Source organism: Ursus americanus, chromosome 31 (genome assembly GCF_024610735.1).
Source record: "Ursus americanus isolate L20-20 chromosome 31, mUrsAme1.1.p, whole genome shotgun sequence".
NCBI classification, from domain to species: domain Eukaryota; kingdom Metazoa; phylum Chordata; class Mammalia; order Carnivora; family Ursidae; genus Ursus; species Ursus americanus.
This window is the reverse complement of record NC_142157.1, coordinates 19,199,660-19,214,863: the sequence shown is the minus strand read 5'-3', so window position 1 is coordinate 19,214,863 and position 15,204 is coordinate 19,199,660. Positions and strand designations below refer to the sequence as shown.

The window sequence follows — 15,204 nt, the reverse complement described above, 5'->3', positions numbered from 1 at the left end:
TAAAATAAAATAAAATAAAATAAAATAAAATAAAATTCATTGCAATCTGAGTTAAGCAAGAATCATGATTTTTCTGGGTGTTCCTCGGCAATATCCCCTTTTAAAACATTTAAATCTCTTCATTGAGTGAGAAACATGAAAATTAAAGGTTTTGTGACAGGCACCATGGTGATAATCAATAGTGAGAATTCAAATAAAAGTAGAATTTAATAACCCAAATTATAGGGGAAAAATGTATTATTTCCATTCCTAGGATCATTAACTGAGAGCAGGCCCTAGGTTTAAAGAAGAAAAGTTTGGATTTGTTGTCACTCAATAGCAATTATAGTTTAGGTTTTCAGTAAATAGTTCCAAAAGTGACATTTTGTTTGGGCGGCAATTAGATCCCTAGAATTACTGTGGTAAAAACACTATTGTAAACAGAGTGTACATTTTCCTCTATGTTTTATTTATTTAACAATTTCCTCTAAACAGGGTTATTTTATATATTTTTAAATCTAATTTGCTTTCTTTAGAGGTTATTTAACTCCTCTGGCTATTTTGAAAAATAGTAACATGTCTAGTTTCATAGTTTCACAGTATCATTCTTTGTTTTGTTTTTTTTTTTTTAAAGAATTTTAGGGACACTGTCTCTAGGGTTTTTTTCTTTCCTTTTGGGGAGGACTTTTTTTTTTTTTTAATGGAACTCTGATTACAGCTCTGTCAATTGTATAAATTAGATATATATCGATTTAAATGCTTCTTTTTTTCCCAGCCTTATTGAGGCTGGAATATATAATTGACATATAACATTGTGTAAGTTCAAAGTGTGCATCCTGTTGATTTGGTAACTTACATACTACGAAATGGTTACCACCATAGCATTAGCTAACACCTCCATCACATCTCATAATTACCATTTCTTTTTTTGTAGTGAGACATCTATTGTCTTAGCTACCTTCAAGTGTATAATTACAGTATCGTTAACTGTAGTCACCATGCTGTAGGTTAGACCCCCAGAAAGTATCTGTCTCATAACTGGCAATTTGTACTCATTAGCCAACATCTTCTCATTTCCCCCATTGCACAGCCCCTGGTACCACCATTCTACTCTGTTTTTCTATGAGTTCAGCCTTTTTAGATTCCACATGTGAGAGAGAACATACGGTATTTGTCTTTCCCTGTCTGATTCATTTCACTTAGCATAATATCCTCAAGGCCCATCCATGCTGTCTCTGTTCTTGATGTGCATTATTCTTTTATTATAGGAGGACACAGATCACAATTACTATATATCTCGGATATATGGTCCATCTGATTCTGCCAGCCGGAGTTTGTGGGTGAACATAGACCAAATGGAAAAGGACAAAGTGAAGATTCATGGAATATTGTCCAATACTCATCGGCAAGCTGCAGTAAGTGCTTTGGCATTCTGAGGGTTTTTTTCTAATGTGAAAAGATTTTTGCCTTAATGGGCATATCAGTGTCATTTGCTGTGATCACCTTTTATTACTGAGTTCTGCAGTTGCAATTTAGATTAGTAATTGCATATAAGGTCTTAAAGAATATGAAAAAGAATTATTTTGAGAAGCCGCCATCAATTTAACTAATAATTAATTAAATAAACTAACCATTAATTCCGCTAGTAAAATGATGAGTTGAATATTCGAAGTTGAGATTGATCTTGAATGATTTAAAGTCTTCTTGTAACCTATGAATTTAGAGAACATTAAAAAAAGAAAACCAGCTACAAGAATTTGGTACCTCCCATTTTACAAGGGTTTATTAATCTCTTGGTCTGAAAAAGATTTCACCAGAAACATTTATGATTCTGATAATATATGTACACGAAATTATGTATCTCAGTGAAGAAGTTTGATATAAAGGAAACAAATTAAATCTGGAAGTCTCCAAATATGTTTTCAGCCTGAGTTTATCGTTTACCATCTCTGTCTCCTTAAACAAGGAATGTAACTATGTAATGAGGTGTAGTTTCTCCATCTGTATAGTGGGGATGACAGGATATTAATACAGGCCTCACTTAACCTTCTGTGGTCTTCAGTATCCTATTCCACCTGTCAGGCTGTGTGCTTATGTGGATTAGCTTTTCAATCTTCACAGCATATTTTCCCTATTATTTAAATATTATTGCCATCTGGGTATTGCAGATGAGAGAACTGCGTGTTGAAAAAGTCAAGGAACCTGCCTAAAGGTCTCCAGCTAGTAAGTGATGAGACTCAGATGTTAGCCTAGCCAGCCAACCCCACCCTCGAAATTTGTGTGTAGAATATATTCCACTTGGTTCCAGCAGTTTTTGATAGTCATTTTCTGATAAATGCCTGGTTTAACATTTCAAAAGTTATTTAGTTTTGCTCTCATGGATAATACCAGTGATCTTACCATCAACGAAATCATGTTTTGCCGTTTAATATGACTTAGAGTAAAAACACAACAGCTTCAGCCTTTCAAATGCGATCACCATTGTTGATTTAAAGATAGAACTAATAGAGTCAATGGCTTAAGTGATTTAAAAAGGCACGGATTTGATGATTATCTCAAAATTTTTGGCCAACAATCTTCATTGTACATATGTAGACTTTCCTCTTTCCAGGAGATCAACTTCTAACAATTAAAATGGAAATTAATTATAACTCATGGTGAGATGATTCATTGAATTGTCAGTGTGGAGCACATGTTTTCTGACGCTGAGAAGCAAATAAAGGAGCCATCTTGCCTTGCTGAATTCCATCATCCCTTTCCTTTTCTATATTCGGGCAACCCCGGGCAAGATGACAGATTCAGAAATGATTCACTGTTGAATTTAGAACAGATTTTCAAAAGAAGAGAAAATGAGAAAGATTAGATTAGGACAATGTCTATCAGAAATTTCTTGCATTTGACAATCTTCCCACTATATTATAGTACCTGATAGTGTGAAATGCCCTTTGTGAAAGTTCATATGTTGGGTGCACCCAATTGAAGGTTCTATAAATTGGCCTGATTGTGGTGTCAGCCACTATGGATGAAATCTCTAGGCAGAGAATGCAGGGTATCAGTTAAACTGTTAGCGGATTTCTGCTTACACACTTCTATCATTTCCTGCGCTCTCCCAGAAGTGCAGCAGTTCACGTGTCTTGCCTTTCCTTGAAGAATCCTTCTTCTCTTTGGAAGAGGGCTCGCTTAGTTGCCATGTGGCCTCAGTTCTCTGATTAGTCTCAAGAAAAATTATGAGGCTGTAATGAGCAATTTTTTCTTACTGGTAGTGTGGGAGTGACACTGTTGCTTTCAACACCAAAGATTGGCTTCAATGCAAATGCTTGAGCTTCTGCTTGTAACTTATCTGGTGTTCCCTGCATAGACTTTTTAATACTTATCATTGGTAGAAACCTTTATTTTAGCTACTATGTCATTGTCATAGCTTGTTTTTTTGGGGGGGGGGGGGTTAACAAAAATTTTAGCTGTAATCAAACATTTCTTAGTGCTAGAAATTGATCTTATACCCATTATCCCTATCACTATCAACAGAAAATACACACACACACACACACACACACACACACACACACATCCCCCTAGGTACATGCTTCCATTTACAAAAACAGAATTGATAATATTTCTTAGTTTCTTTTTTTTCCCCCCCTGGAAAACTTTGCCATTTAGAGTCCTTCACTTAAGTATGTTTTATATCTTGGAACTTATACATTTAGTTAATAGAATTTTTTTAAAAATTTTCTACATTCTTGTTTTGTTCAGTGTGACTGTTAAATATTAGTCTGAGATTTCCAAATTGCAAAGAGTGATTCATGTTTTTAAATTTCCTCAGTTGGCCTCCCCACCTTTCTAATTTTGCCTGATTCTCTTTGCTCCATTTCTGTTATGCCTTCCTGGGAGCAGAATCAGGTTGATGACAGAATTGCACTGGTAAGGTGTTATTGTAATGTGTGATGACCAGGGGGCTCAACAGTGTCCATAAACACTCACCCTCCTACGCCCACACAACACACACACACAACCCAGGCGCTACACTGCCGCTACTCTCCCCCATGATGTTACGGAGAGGCCTTAGCACAAGTGGAAATGGCAAACGGGAAATGCCACATCCACTTTATTAATTAGGTTTGTTGATGTCATAAGTGTCATAATCCTTGATGCAAAGCTCTCTGGTAATTTAGCTGGAAACTGGACTTAAATTTAAGCCCTAAGAGAAGAGGGGAGTTTCTCAGATCTTATCACCAAATGATATAATTTTCATGACCAAGGACATACATTCTGTCAACAAATTAGACAAAAAGGAAAAAAGAAATATGCATCTAAGGGCATACCCAAGGGCATTTGGCTAACTAATCCAGCCCTGGATAAGCCAGAGGTGAATGAGAAAGCTGGAAAAGATTGGGTGTCCCTGAGGATACAGCTTCCCTCCCTCTTCGAGGCTGCTTCAGAATGGCTCAGAGGAAGATAAAGGAGTGTCTGACTTGGAAGCATGATTTTTTTAAAAAGATTTATTTATTTTTAGAGAGAGAGTGTGAGAGAGCATGTGCACGCACAAACCCTCAAGCTGGGAGGGGGCAAAGGGGGAGGGAGAGAGAGACACACCCAGACACCCCCGACCCCCAGCACAGAACCAGGTCACAGGACTCGATCCCAGGACCCCAAGGTAATGACCGGAACCAAAATCAAGAGTCAGCCACTAAACCAACTGAGCCACACAGGCGCCCCCAGTATGATTTTTTAAAGAAATATTTTCCCCTTCACACCATCATTTATAAATGCAGTCTAAACAGCATTTTGGGGTCTCAGATTAATATTCTGGTAAGAGGAAGAGAGTAGAATTGAAATAAGAGCTTTCCCTTTTCTCCTTTCCACAATAATATTTTATAATTTCAAGGCAGAGGAAAACTTAGAAATCATTCGCCTCAAATCCTTCATAAGCCAAAACACATTGATTTCTTTTTCCTTTTAGAATGTAAACCATACTCATTAGTATGTATATTACATATGTGTACTATAATTTGATTATAATCTCCCCATTGTCCTTTTTGGTTTGAATCACATTTCTTAAATCATTATTGCAAAAAAAGCAGATGTTAAAACCTAGTTTTAACTTTGACAGATTAAAGGAAGAAGCACGTTTTCGTAGACAAAGGATAGTGAAAATTTGTCTAAGTCCCTACCATATGGCAAGCAATGAGCCAGACACTTTATATTCAAATACTCATACTTATTTGGATTTTTGTCCTTTATTCAAAGTCACACAGTTGTTAGATTGCAGATCTAGAAGTTTTTTGACTATAAACCTGGGGACCCACCCGACTTGTTTCTTTTCCTCTGTGTGGACCTTCAAATTCCACAGTTGGATACTTTCTTCTGTATTTCTATATCCATATTATTTAATTTGTTACTGAGCACAAGGTTTGATTCCACAGCCAGACAAATTAGAATTATTTTGCTTTGTGAAACCGGAGTTTATGAAATTCTGATTCACAACTTCTAGAGAAGTACCACTGTCCTGGTGGAAGGAATCCAGGGTCACGGAAGTCATGAAACCTTGACTCCAAAACTCATTTTCTTGGTTTCTGGCCTCTCTGTACCTCAATTTTATACCCTGGATGAAAGGGGGAAAAAGTGCCTGCCTTGACTACCTTCTAGTGCTATTTTAAGAATAAAAATGAAATGGATATGAGAGGATACTGAAAATAGCAAATAAAAATGAGATTGTAAAAGGCAGTGCTATTCGAGAGTTCTCATGCTTGATAACAAAAAATAACCCCCAAATAAGTTAATTCCCAAGAGCTCTCCAAGAGTCTCCATAGACAGATAGATATGCATCTATGTATTTATATCTATATCATATCTCCAGTATTTATTTATTTATTTATTTGTTTGTTTGTTTATTTGTTTGTTTGCCAAGAAAACACCAGTGTGCTCTTGGCCAAACATAAACACACTCTTAGCTTAAAAAAATTTTTATCTTTCTATCTTTTGGTAGAAAGATTGATTCTTTATATAAGAAACCGAAGCAAAATGAAACAAGATTCTGCTCCCTATCTCTGTCATAATTCAGGTAAGGTTTTTTTATGAAACTTGTATGTTTTTTGATGTGGTCGTTTTTTTAAATTTTGAAGATTGTACTGTTCTCAGTGGGGATTCTCAGACTATATGAATATGCACAGAAACCTTCATTAAAAAAAAATTAAGTTGGGGCATCTGGGTGGCTCAGTCAGTTAAGTGTCCAGCTCTGGATTTCGGCTTAGGTCATGATCTCAGGGTTGTGAGATCAAGCCCTGCATTAGGCTACGTGTTCAGTGGGGAGTCAGCTTCAGATTGCTTCCCTCTGCCCCTCCCCGCCTCTCTCTCTCTCAAATAAATAAATAAATATTTTTTAAAAATTAAGTTTTCTCTTTTCTTTTCTTTTCTTTTTTTTTTTTTTTTTTTTTTTTGGCCAGGAAAGTAACATCATTTCAACTAGCATTTCCATGGGTCTTTCATTTGCATGCTGTTGTTGTTGGCAGGCTAAATTTGGATGTCTCTGGTGACTTGATCAGTTGTTTTCTCATACTGCACAATTTCATTTTTTCCTGTGCATCAGAAAATGTGTTGAGAAGTGCTTATTTTTCTAAATGATTAACTCAGAAGTCAATGTAATTTGCTGTCTCGATTAGGCTGCTATCTAGACCACGCATTTTTGCCTGAGTTCTGTTCACCCTAACAGTACGTTGCTTTTATTTATTTTTACGTTGGCTGGTTGGATAAATTTGCTGCTTTCTGTCATTTGATTGCTCTATTTCAAGCAGGACACTCACAGTTTATCAACCTGGCCTTATTTGCCTTTGTTCTTAGGATTTTCCTCTATTTTAATAACAGACTGGCATGAGTTGTCTCTCTACCTAAATTTTGGTTTAATGAGTTCATTTTACTATTATTATTATACTTAAGTCACTTACCAATTTCGAGAATAATTCTCTGTCCCAAAGAATGTATTATTTGAGGGACTTTTATGGAGAATGAAGGCATGTCTTTGTTCCATTCCACAAAACTAACATGAAATTGCAGTAGCTGAGTTCTATTCCTCTGCATCCCAGGGAAATGAGTTGGTCTACCTGCCTTAAAGCTGGTAAATAAATACCAGAAAGATCTATTCCTTCTCCTGCTGATGGCTTTAATAACACAGATTAAACATTTCTTAGGCTCACCTAATGTGCTGAGTTTAGTAAATGTGTCTCACTGATATAATTATCTAAATAAATGTATATTAGTAATTATTTAAGCTACCCTTGAGACCCTTCCTGAATCTAGGAACCACTTTAGACATAGAAAGGGCTTTGGAGAGTCTTAAAGATAGCTTTATGAACCCCACAGTGATCAATTTTTATTCATGTAACAAGCCTTAGTTTTCCAAACCAAAACATACTTAAAAAAAAAAATCATACTCCAGTTCATCATATTTCAGTTCGATTTAATCTTATTTCTCTATACTGTGGCTTTAGTGGATGACTACCATTATTTGTGTAAAATTAAAGTCAGAGGAGGTAATCTTATTCATCCTCTGTGACCAGTGATGGCTGTAAAATAATTCTAGATAGAAAATGGGACCCAAAGCCATGTCTCAGGTGGAATAAATAAGTTCATTTACTCCTGTCTTTCCTTCTATATTCTCTTCTCCAACCTATTTTTTGATCTTTTCTGAGATCTCTCCATGAGCCCATGAAGACTTAATAACAGTTAATTTTAGAAAACATGACTGCAAAACATATTCACACCCTGAAGTTGTAAAATGATAAAACTTTCACATGACTCTTGCAGGGAAATGTTTTATAACACAGAAAAATTAACAAAACGTGGAATATAATAATCTTAAGGGGGACTACTACTAAATGAAAATAGACTTAATTCTTATGAAAAATCTGAAATTATAGAAGATAAAAGATTTAAGACATTTTGGGACTGAGATTTCTTGGACAAGCTAGTATTTTAGAATCTTTTAAAAATATTGGTTATACTGGGGTACCTGGGTGGCACAGTCAGTTAAGCGTCCAACTCGTGGTTTCAGCTGAGGTCGTGATCTCAGGGTTGTTGAGACTGAGCCCTGCATTGGGCTCTGCGCTCAATACGGAGTCTGCTTGAGATTCTCTCTCCCTCTCCCTCTGCCCCTTCCACTCATACTCCCTCTTTCTCTCTCTCTCACTAAAATAAATAAATATATCTTTTTAAAAAATATATGCTAATTTTCATTATCTTAATATTTGTCTATTTCTTTTTACCAACTTATAGCCTATTGCTTACCTCACATTGTTTGTTTATAAATTGGCTTCCCAGTAGAATTGCTGTTGTGCCTCGGTTTCCAGCCCCAGAAAGTGGGTGTCTCTTTCTTTACTGGAGGTGTTCTGTTAAAATGCCAGTGGGACTAGAAATGAACCACCTGTAGCCACTGTCAATTGGTGATGAATTGCCAGGAATTTCTTATCATGCAGCAGCAACCTGAGAAGAAATACCAAGTAAGGTTCATTGCTGATAAATGGGCCAAGGGTGAGGCACCCAAGCCATAATCCCCTGCAGGGTAGACTGTAGAGATGGGTAGGTATTCCGAAGGGAGCAGCTCCCAGAAGCTATATTGGGAGGCATCATTTTTCACAGCCTTTGAAAAATCCAGAAGTTGCCAGCTGTGGTAAAGTGTTAAAAATTGATGAATCTGCATAAACGATATAGAGGGTTCTTTGTATTATTTTCATAACTTAAATTTGAAATGATTTCCAAATAAAAAGTTAAAAAAGAGAAGTTGAGAGTGGAAGACGAAGAGGTAAAACTAAACTTGGCCTAAATTTCACTTTCAACCCGCAATCGAGTTTTGAATTATGTAGTTACTCTTCTGATGAACTTGGCCTTCATTGAATGCCAAGTCTTAACACCTCGGTTGAAAGGCAGCTTGATACCATGTTTAAATATAAAGACTTAGAAACCGACTGCCAGGATTTGAGTCCCCACTTGGCCAACTACTGCTGGGTGACTTTGAGTGCGTTGTTTACTCTCTGTTCATCACTTTTCTCATCTATCAAATGGGAATGATAAGAGTACCTACCTTCTAAGGTTGTCATTAGTATTCAATGATTTAACATTTGCGCAGCGGCTGGCGTGGTGCTAGAGATGTCCGTTACATTAATGCTAATAATCATCACGCAAATGTTCAGCTTTTTTAGAACAGTTATTTTCCACTGACGAGAAAGAAGGGAAGACAGATTGTAACCCACTGAGGCAAGGGCGGACCTTTGCAAACTGCAAAGGATACATCCGTAGGAGTATTTTTTCCTGCCCTGCCCTACTTGAGGATCACTGGTCAAGGACATAATAAGAGTGTCATTGCCATCGGTGTACTGTGGCCACAAATCACTGCTTAGGTGACTGGCTGACAGGTACCTCTATGCTTCAATTCCTGAAATGGAAAAATTTCAGGCCCCGTAAGTGTTACCAGGCGAAGTGAGACGATATTATCCAGAATGCAGTCTATTTACCCTTTTAACACATTTCACGCTTGCTAAAGTTTCCTTACAGTACTGTTTTTAGTGTTTCAAAGACCATTATGTGACATAGAACCTTGCTGCTCCAAGTAGGGTCCCTGCGGGAAGTATCAGCAGCCCTAGGAGCTTGTTAGAAGGCAGAATTTCAGCCCCTTCACCCCCAGACCTACAGAAGCAGAATCTGTATTTTAACAAGCACCCCAGATGATTCTCGTGTACACTTCAGCTTGAGACGCCTGGTGGAATCTGCTGCCTTGCTTCTAGAACAGCGTGGAAAATTCAGAAGTGGCTTCTGGTTCTCACCCTCCTCCCACCCACCCTCCGAGGGCTTCTTTATAAAATCCTGTTACTCTCTCTGTTCTCCTGAACAGCGTTAGTCTGCATCATGCCTGAATGGTAAATATTCACACAAACTACTTTGAATAATCCTCTAAATGTGCAAATACAGGCAAGCTACTGCAAGCCCAGTGTTTGCTGGGAACCATGCAATGTGAGAGGTCAAAAGATACACTGATAGTTCCCTTCATCTCCAGTTCCTTTGTAGGAGCATCAGGTAAGGCACAATGTTTCCATTTTGTTGCCCACTACAGTCCCATGCACAGTGTCATTCAATATGCAGGTTAATTAAGTTCTTAGTTCTGTTAAGAAAAAAGTGCTGAAGCGGGTAGAATTTCTAACTCAGAAAATCAATTCAGTTGATGGGCTTTATTTCTGAAAGGAATAGCCAGTCTCTTGTCCATATATTTACATATTGATTACCCTTTTCCATGAACATTTTGATCTTTTAATTAGGTTTCCAGTGTTTTTAGTCACTGGATTAACGACCATGTCCTGTCCACGCCTTCCAGGCTGTGAGAGGTGGTTAACATTGCATTTTTACAAAAAAAAAAAAAAAAAAAAAAAAAAAAATTCTACATGATAAAAACATTATGAATTATACTGGCCACTGCAGCTATTTTATTTCTGGAATACCCTCAGCTCATTTATGGCCGAGAAGCAGGATTTTACTTAGGGGGCTCTCAAAAGAAGTTGGTATCGCGGCTGCGTACGTGTGTATGTCTCTCCATCACCCATTTTCTCTCTTTAAGAGTTGCTTATTGGAGAAACCTGTCCATTTAAATTTTTCTATTTCCACATCTACATACATACATGTGTATGTACTCAGATTTATACACTCTACTGTCTCAATTTATGTTACTTTTGTGAGGGGATCCATTTCCGTGAACTAGGTGAATAGACCAGTGACAGGCAATTGCCTTTGAGAATTGTAAAAAAGAAAACAAACATTCTCTAAGTTTAAAAAGTAGGCCCCTCGATCTGTCCTTGGAGGGTAAGAAATGGAATCATCTACACCACAAACGTGCAGAAAAAGTGGAGTTCAGGCTGTGCTCATGTCCGTTGAGAATGGACCTGTGTGTGGCCATCAGGCCTCAGTGGCACGTGGCTCACCGTGGCTCTGCCCAGCACGGCTCGGTCCATCCAGGCCCTGCGATGCTGGGTTTCATCCAAGAACACTGTACCTTTTTCAGATTTTTCTCTTTTTTTTATGGCTTTGGCCTCATGCATCTAGGAGCCTTCTATGTCTTATTATTACTACATTTTAAGGGAAATTGTTATGTCTTCTAAGGACAAAAACATGAATGACTGATAATATTAAGGGTCCCAGGTAGAAAACACAGTTATGGAAGGTGTGATAACAGGTAGGAAAAGAAGCACCTGGTATAAAAGAAGGGGATTAGAACAATATAGTGGTCAAAACTGAAGAGTTTTGGACTCAAACATATGTGGATTAAAAGTCTAGCTTTAGTACTTCTAGTGGTTAGAACTTACTACTTTTTTTTTTCTTTTGTAAAGTTTTCTTTTTTTAATAATTTCAGGCTTATTAAAAAACTTTCAAGAAATATTGAAAGAGTTCCCGTATAGCTTTCACCTATCTTCCCCAAACATTAACACCTTATATACTCATGGTACAATTACTGACACCAAGATATCAACATCGGGGCTATACTCTTAACTAATCTGTAAGTCTTGTTCATATTTTTTAATTGTCCCCAAGCCATCTGTTTTTCTTATTCAGAATCCAATCTAGGACCTACATTGCGTGTATTTGTCCAATCTCCTACCCTCCTTCAATCTAGACAGTTCCTCAGTCTTTCTTTGTCTTTTGTGAACTTGACACTTTTGAAGATTATTGGCCATTTACTTCATACAATGTCTCTGATTTAGGGTTTGTCTACTGTTCCTTCACGTTTTAACACAGGTCTCTGTTTTCGGCAAAAATTACTTTTTGCGGTATCACAGAAATGGTATTTTGTCCTTCACTGTGCTGCATATCGGGACGTACATGATGTCACTCTGTCTCATTACTGGTGATGTTAACTTTCATCACCTGCTTTGGGTGATGTCTTCCAGATTTTGTTCCTTCACTGTAAAGTTACTGTGTTTCCTTTAGTGATGATCAAGTATCTTTTGCAAGATACTTTGTGACTATGCAAATATTCCGTTTCTTATCTTACTTCCATCTTCTAATTTTAGCATTCGTACTTGCTAAATACAGGCAAAATACTTAGCATAATGTCTGATATATTAAATGTTAATTCCATTTTCCTAACCCCAGTAAATACAGTGGTTATGATTATTTCAGTATAACAAACATGAGAGCATCATAACATTGCTCAGAAACATAGTATCCAATTGTGATATGATTCTATTGGTAAAGCAATTTGTCTGCATTGATATTAGAGACAACAGATATCACATCACATCCAGCTATTTGTTAGGAATCAAATAGGGAGATACTTTTGTTTAGGAAACTAGTTTCAAGGAACTATTGCTATGCTAGACACCTTCACGTGTGTAATGTAATATTGACCATCATTGATTCAGTGCTTATGAAGGTCCACCTGTTATTTGGTCATTTGATCCTTATAATAAACCTTTGAGGAAATGTCTTGACTACAGATGAGCAAACTGTGGCTTAAGTAGGTTAAATAATTTATGAAATCACACAGCTGCTAAGCACCAAAGCTGGGACATAATTTCAAGTCTCTCTGACTCCAAAACCATGCTAGATCATCAAACATGAGGAAAGAAACATTGCAAATTGAAAAATAAAGGTTCATCTGGCTCCATTAAGAGAAGATTATAAAATGTGTGTTTTGTGATTGGTAAAGGAGTAAGGCTCTGGTAATCGATTCTAAGCATTTATAGGTGAATGAGTTTTATGTAGACTTTACCCAGGTTCAAGAGAATTGCTCAACTGTTTTGTGCATTCTGGAAGAGTATATCACATCACCATTAAGAAATTAAGTTTATTCATAGTTATCTACAAAAAAATTATAATAAAAATGATTGTTCAATCATTTTTATTTACTAAAAATATAAATCTTATTGGAAATGAGATAAGTTATTCAGGTATTCCAGATGAAAGCCAGTGTCACTCGAAATATCCATGTAAATAAAGCAAAATGTATGTTTTTTCTTCAATTTTGCAGTTCCTCTCAATGTTAAGGCTTGCTGTAAATAAACTAAAAATTATATGTCTCAAGATTTATTTGACTTACTTTTTGAAATGTTTTTGGGAAAAATAATACAGATCTCATTTTGCCAATAATAATCATAATAATAATATCCCACCTATTTGACAGCCTCAGGATACAAATATGTGCCCCTCAAACATCAAATTATTTGAATGATTAAAAATAGAATGTTAAAACGTATGGATAGAAATTAATGATTGATTCATGAATTCATTCTTGAATAAATGCTCTCTAAATTCTTCGGACCCTTTGTGATATATCATGAACTCATGAAATCAGCAATTACTTAAAGTTTAGTTATGACTAATTTTCTTGCCACAAGCTTTTCACCAGGATTATGTCTTATACAAATGAAATAAAGACAGGGGAACCAGGAAAGTGTAGCTTTGCTATTGTACACAAGAAGATGTCTTTAAAAAAAAAAACTGTTAGTGTATAGAAATGCAACTGATTTCTGAGCATTGATGAATTGCAGGGAGATTGGTAGGAGGAGGAAGGGAAAAATGAAGGAGGGATGGTAAACAGAGAGGGAAATGAACTATGAGAGACTATGGACCCCGGGAAACAATCTGTGGGTTTTAGAGGGGAGGGTGGTGGGGGGATGGGCCAGTCCAGTGATGGGTATTAAGGAGGGCACATATTGCACGGTGCACTGGGTGTTATATGCAAATAATGAATCATGGAACATTGCATCAAAAACTGGGGATGTACTGTATGGTCACTAACATATCATAATAAAAAAAAACAAACAAGATGTCTTAAAATAATAAAGCAACTTAATGACATTTTTTAAAAAAATGGCTTTTAAGATGATAAATGTGCCTACTCTGTATACTTAACTCATATTAGGAAGTTTCTGTCTTCCAGGTCTTACAGACATTGGCAAATTAATTTATCGTTGTAATACCACTGAGAAATAGGCAAACAAGTTAAACTGGAATAGTGTTTACTTAGGATTACAATTCCTGTGTTATTAAAAAAGAATTAGCAGCGATCATAGTAATTAATCTGAAACAGATAGCAATTGGCATAAGAAAAATATGTAGAAGAGGCAATAAGAGGTGCAGACACACTTAGAGATCTGGGAGGATGCTCCTGATTGAGTCTGATAGTCTGTTCCCAACAGTAATTTCATGGGGCACATTGTAGGAGAGCGAGATGTGGTTTTAAAGGTCACAGTGGTACATGGCTGTACCTGCCATAAATCTGCACCAGACCACCTGGGATCTATTTATATACTTCTACAAACTCCTCAAAGAATGTTTCGTAAGTTTATCCTCTCCCATATGAAGAAGTCATATGTGCTTGCTTGTCTCAAAATTACCATTTCTCTTTTCGAATAATTCACTGCTTTCCACACAGTGTAAGGAAGTAGCAAATTCAGTTGATTTTATTTATGTCGCACATGCTTTTGAAAATTTCACTTCTGAGCTTTTATTTTATATTTTTTCCAGACTGTTAATTAATAATCACATGACAGGTTTCCTGAACCCTTCCTCCCTTTGCATGACATATTGCTTAAAGGATAAGATCCAAGACAGGATAATGTGCAAAGTATGGTAATTACACTGTAGTTTCAATATTATGTTGGCTTTTGTTTACGGTGGCTTTTTGTGAAAAAGTCCAGGGCTCTGTTAGCCTTTCTGATTGCAGAAGAGTCCTTTGTTGCATGTACAACTTGGGGTCATTGTTGTTTATTTTTTATTATGTAGCTAAAGGATGCTTAAGTAATGAGTCTTCTCACACCTAACCAAAATAACTCTTTGTCTTATACTCTTTCTCTCAATTGGTGGCACTCTGGTCCACCAGTCACCCAGCTAGAAACCTGTCCTTTTTTCTAGACTATCTTCCCTCACTCCCAATTTAAGTGTCCTTCCAACAATCACAAAGTCCTTCTGGTTTTACTTTCTACCTATATTTTGACCCATTGCTTCTGCTCTTGTGGCTACAGGTCTCATCTGGCTAACTTCTGATTGTTGCTTTAGAAAAGTCAGTGTTAGTGCCATCCGCTCTGGGGTAGGTGGCCTCTCTTGGCCCTTATTTTGCCCCTGTCTAACCCGGCTGTTTATCCCTATGTGATATTCCCCTTCACCACTTTGTGAACCCCTTGAAGGAAGGAACAGGGTGGTCCTTACTGACTGTTTTATCCCCAGCCCCTGATTTATGACCTGGTATAT

The 15,204-nt window shown here is 36.9% G+C and overlaps 1 protein-coding gene across 1 annotated transcript in view; it reads left to right on the top strand.

Moving 5' to 3' along the window:
- PLXDC2 (plexin domain containing 2) overlaps positions 1–15,204 on the top strand; it is a 432,662-nt gene that overhangs the window by 218,022 nt on the left and 199,436 nt on the right. Inside the window, exon 3 of the mRNA XM_045787429.2 lies at positions 1,248–1,394. Within this exon, the coding sequence (XP_045643385.1) occupies positions 1,248–1,394 (147 nt within the window). The remainder of the gene's footprint in view (positions 1–1,247; positions 1,395–15,204) is intronic.